Source organism: Poecilia latipinna, unplaced genomic scaffold (assembly GCF_001443285.1).
Source record: "Poecilia latipinna isolate Pla-1442-1.1 unplaced genomic scaffold, P_latipinna-1.0 Scaffold7241, whole genome shotgun sequence".
Taxonomy (NCBI): Eukaryota; Metazoa; Chordata; class Actinopteri; order Cyprinodontiformes; family Poeciliidae; genus Poecilia; species Poecilia latipinna.
In genome coordinates, this window is record NW_015119857.1 from 1 (window position 1) to 2,129 (window position 2,129).

Sequence of the window (2,129 nt, forward strand, 5' to 3'; positions counted from 1 at the left end):
GCCGGACAGAGACGCTTCTACTCCACGTTTTGAGCACCAGGGAAGCCTCCAGATGCCACACCAAGGACCCTACAGACGTTGTCCCATCTGCTGCAGTAAGTTTGCTCAGCTGCCGAAGCATTTAGAAAGGGTTCACCACGTTTTGAACAAGGAGGAGCGGAAAATCCTCCTGGCATTTGCCCCCGGACGGGTCAACGTCCGGGGCCTGGATTGTCCCGTCCGGGGGTGCAACTACAGAGGACCGAGAGGGGAACGGCACCTGTACGCGGGTCACAAGGAGCTGGACATCGGGGCCGTGAGGGACCACCTCCGCCTTCTGCACTGGAGGGCCACCTTCCGCGCGCTGGCAGAGCTGAGTTCCACGGAGCCCACGCCACAGCTAGCATCCGAGCTGGACGTCTCGGAGCTGCAGCCGCCGGCCCCAGAATCGCCGGGGGAGGACGGAGATGTCTACTCTTCTCCGGGGACACCGCAGCGGACCGCTCCGGAGCCACTTTCCGGTAGGGATTCTCCGCCTCGCTCCCACAGACCTGGTTCTCTGCCCGCCTCGCCGCCTCCTGGTTCCAACGCCTCTTCTCCTCCTCCTCCTGGTCCCATGGCCAGCTCTTCTCCTCCTCCTGGTCCTCCTGGTCCTCCTGGTCCGCCTGTTCCTCCTGGTCCTGCTCCCCACTCTGGCTCCCCCCCTCCTGGTCCTGCTTCCAACCCTGGCTCCCCTGCTCCTGCCGGGACGGCGACGAGCGACTCTGACCCTCCGGCCAGCTCCAGCAGCACCAGGGCGGTGCGAGGGCTTGTCCTGCTGTCCTTTGCCCCTCTCGTCTTCCCCGCAGCCGTGGAGAGCTACTTGGAGGAGAACAACACACACCTGAGGGGCGCGCTGTCCACCCCACAGCACCGCATGAATGCACGCTCCAAGCTGGGCCGGATCCGGACCCTTCTCTCCTTCGTTGCCCGGGGGTAATCTCTCAACGCCACCTGGGCGTTCATGCCCGACCTGGAGAAGATCCACGCCTTCCCACAAGCCCTGAAGGACAACCGGAGGACCATAACAACCGTCAAGGTCTACCTGGTGAACTTCTCACAGTTCATGGACTACTTCTCCGAGACTCCGCCGAGAGGATCCAGGCGGACCAGGAGACAGATCAGGGCTGTGGGCAGGGCGGTCAGAGCGGACCTCCAGCAGATCGGAACCGAGATAACGCTCCACCAGATCTCCGTTAAGCGCTCCAAGGCGAAGAGGTCCATCACCAGGAAGCACCTGCGGAAGTGCAAGAGCCTGGCCACGGCGACCATCCCTGTCCTGCTGGGGAAGCTGGAGGCAGCACCACCGAACGTCCAGCTCCGCCACAGGCTCTACGGCTACCTGGCCTGCTACCTGTCTGCTGTCTACGGCCACCGGCCTGGCGTGCTGACCAACATGACGGTGGAGGAGCTCCAGGAGGCGATAGAGGATGCTGAGGAAGGCTCTCCAGGCTTTGTAATCAATGTAAGTGGATGTATGAGAACCAGGGGCATGGAGCTCCGGGCAGAGAACCAGGTGCACTGAGCTCCATGCTCCTGGAGCTCACGATCTCATCCCTTCTCAGGTGAGGAACCACAAGACCAACAGGGCCTTCGGAGCTGCCCAGCTGTTCCTGACCCACGCGGAGTTCACCTGGTTCGTCCGCTGGCTGTCGATCCGGAGCACGCTGAACCCACCGTGCAAGTTCCTGCTGTTCAGCAGCAACCAGAAGCGGATCGCCAAGCTGACGCGGTTCTCCCAGTGTGCCTGGACGGAGATGGGGCTCCCAGGCCGGCCGACCATGACTGATTTCCGCAGCGCAGTGGCGACACATGTGGGTAGCACATTCCTCCGGTCAGGGGGGGAAAGAAAAAAAAACCACCAGGTTTTTTAATACATTTTTATTCTGTTTTTCAGGCAAGGGATGCACACAGCAGCGAGGTCAGAGGATAGCTCGCGCGGGTCATGTGCCACGACACCAGGACTGCAGACAGGTTCTATGCCAACCAGCTCACTGCGGAACAACTGGCGGACATCAGAAGCAAGTTTGACAGGGCTACAGCACCACAAGTTTCTCCAGGATCTGGAACCTCCGGAGAAAGAAGTCCACAGCTCCCCCGGGAAGGTGACT

General features: G+C 61.5%; 1 protein-coding gene across 1 annotated transcript; it reads left to right on the forward strand.

Moving 5' to 3' along the window:
* Positions 1 to 982: 982 nt before the first annotated feature.
* Positions 983 to 2,090, forward strand: LOC106944179 (uncharacterized). Its single transcript, XM_015027398.1, has 3 exons — positions 983 to 1,483; positions 1,584 to 1,832; positions 1,916 to 2,090. Exons 1-3 carry the CDS (start codon positions 983 to 985, stop codon positions 1,949 to 1,951), a joined length of 786 nt encoding a protein of 261 aa, XP_014882884.1. The 3' UTR covers positions 1,952 to 2,090.
* The last annotated feature ends 39 nt before the right edge of the window (positions 2,091 to 2,129 follow it).